We start from the raw sequence: 2,216 nt of genomic DNA on the forward strand, positions 1-2,216 counted from the left end.
AGGGTGGGGGGAATTGGAGGGAGAGATGAACCATGAGAGACTATGGACTCTGAGAAACAGGGATAGAGGGGAGGGGGAAGGGGGGATTGGTTAGCCCAGTGATGGGTATTCAGGAGGGCACATACTGCATGGAGCACTGGGGGTTGTACAAAAACAATGAATCGTGGATTACTGCATCGAAAACTAGTGATGTATTGTATGGTGAGTAACATAATATAATAAAATTTTTAAAAAAAGTAAATCCTGAGTTTCACATCTTTGGAGGAAATTTACCCTAGTTTGGGTGATTATTTGGTAAAAATGATCTAGAGAGAATTGGCTCAGAGCCTACCCATAACATGGTAGGAACATAAAAATGTTGATTGGCTGTGTGTCTACACAAGCAGAAAGCAAGTTGATTTCCATTTATAATCACTGATAATCATAATACTCACAGGATGTTGTATTTTCTCTGTTTTTAGCCTGTTGGTCTTTGCAAAGGTTCTGTGACTGATCGAGAAACAGAAAAGCTTGTCTCCGTGACTTGTGACTTCTTTGAACAACAGGTATTTTTCAATCTAATTGTTTGTCTTCTCATGAAGAAGAGAGCAGATAATCTAAATCCTAACCACCCTCTCCTTTTAATTTCCTAAAATCTGTGATCACCACTTTATTCAGGTTGCCGCAAGGTCACACCCACAGGGCGGCTGATTAAAGACCGGTCATACTTTTTTTTCTTTCCCAGGTACAATGGGGTCCTACAGAATAAGTAAGACTCCTTCAGAAACAGAGATATCATAGCTCGGATGGCTCAGGCCTCTGAAACATTAAATCCAGTGTCCCAAAGACCCTTACCCTTTCCAAAAGTTATTGAGTGTTTACTACGAGGCAGCCAGCTCTAGTTGAGAGTGTGCTTGAGACAGGCCACATTGTCCCAGTCCTGCTCTGCCACCCGTGAGGTGTGTGACTCTGGGCAAGTTCTTACCTCTTTGAGTCTTGGTTGCCTTGTCTGTAGAATGGGGTTGCAACACCGACCTTGTTCAGATCCCTGTGGGAAACAATGAGAGAAACCGGATGAAGGGCCCTGTGTGGGGCCTGGCAGTGAATAAGCCCTGAATAAAAGTGGCTATGTCCGCACTACTGGGAGTAGGGTGACAGCGCCCTGGGGACTTGGAAGGAGCCATTTAACCTTTCCAAACCATTGTTCAGCTCTGAATTTGTGAGACTTGCAGTCAAGCTTCTGTTGTCTGCTTTTGCTTTTTAACCCTTTAACCAGCGGTCCATCCCTCTAGGTGGTCTCCCTTTGAGACATTCCATCAAAAAGTTCCAGAACAGCTTAGCTTGGTACTAGTCATGGCAGGAGTCTTTCCCGGGATTTGAAAATGTTCTTATTTCAGGTTCCTGCCCCTGGAGGGGAAGACCCTGCTGTTAACCAGGGACCTGCACACCTCCCCGGGCTGGAAGAGTCCCAGCAGAAAATCGTATCCGCTACTCCCAACTTGCCCCCCAAGGCTGTGCCTAAAGGATCTGTCCAATACCTACCCGACTTGGATGATGAGAAGAAGCCCGAGGATGCTGAGGAAAACAGCCCTGTTGAGGCCTTTCCTGTGAAGCTGGATCTCACCACAAATCCTTGGGGAGAAAGCCTGGATGTGTCCTTCCTTTTCCTGGGGCCTGTGGAAGAGAAGCTGGTTGTCCTGCCTTTTCCCAAGAAAGCACAACGCTCTGCTGAGTGCCCAGGACCAGCCCAGCAGAACAACACTCTTATTCTCCCACCATGAGAACCACATAGAGGATTCCATGGGGGTGTAGTGCTCTGCAGAAGAAGAGAGGTACTGCGGAAGGGGGGCAGCGAGACAGCTCAAATGTAGAAGAATGACAAATAAAGTATATCTTTTGACTCTTCTTGGTCTCATCATGTTATCTGGAAGTATAAATAATAAGACTACACTGTCTACTTGTACATGGGGCTGTGTCTCTTCTGAACCATCCAAGGCCTCATACCGTGGTCAGATGCTCTCTGCCTCCCCTGTCTTCAGTCTCTCCTGCTGTCTACTTGTACATGGGGCTGTGTCTCTTCTGAACCATCCAAGGCCTCATACCGTGGTCAGATGCTCTCTGCCTCCCCTGTCTTCAGTCTCTCCTGCTGTCTACTTGTACATGGGGCTGTGTCTCTTGTGAACCATCCAAGGCCTCATACCGTGGTCAGATGCTCTCTGCCTCCCCTGTCTTCAGTC

At 47.1% G+C, this 2,216-nt stretch overlaps 1 protein-coding gene across 1 annotated transcript in view; it reads left to right on the plus strand.

The window, feature by feature from the left end:
- The window catches only part of FETUB (fetuin B), a 15,235-nt gene extending 13,351 nt beyond the window's left edge, over positions 1-1,884 (plus strand). Inside the window, exons 6-7 of the mRNA XM_006743230.2 lie at positions 462-545; positions 1,377-1,884. Coding sequence (XP_006743293.1) covers positions 462-545; positions 1,377-1,760 — 468 coding nt within the window. The 3' untranslated portion in view covers positions 1,761-1,884. The remainder of the gene's footprint in view (positions 1-461; positions 546-1,376) is intronic.
- The last annotated feature ends 332 nt before the right edge of the window (positions 1,885-2,216 follow it).

Source organism: Leptonychotes weddellii, chromosome 1, assembly GCF_054177405.1.
Source record: "Leptonychotes weddellii isolate Sample4059 chromosome 1, ASM5417740v2, whole genome shotgun sequence".
Taxonomy (NCBI): Eukaryota; Metazoa; Chordata; class Mammalia; order Carnivora; family Phocidae; genus Leptonychotes; species Leptonychotes weddellii.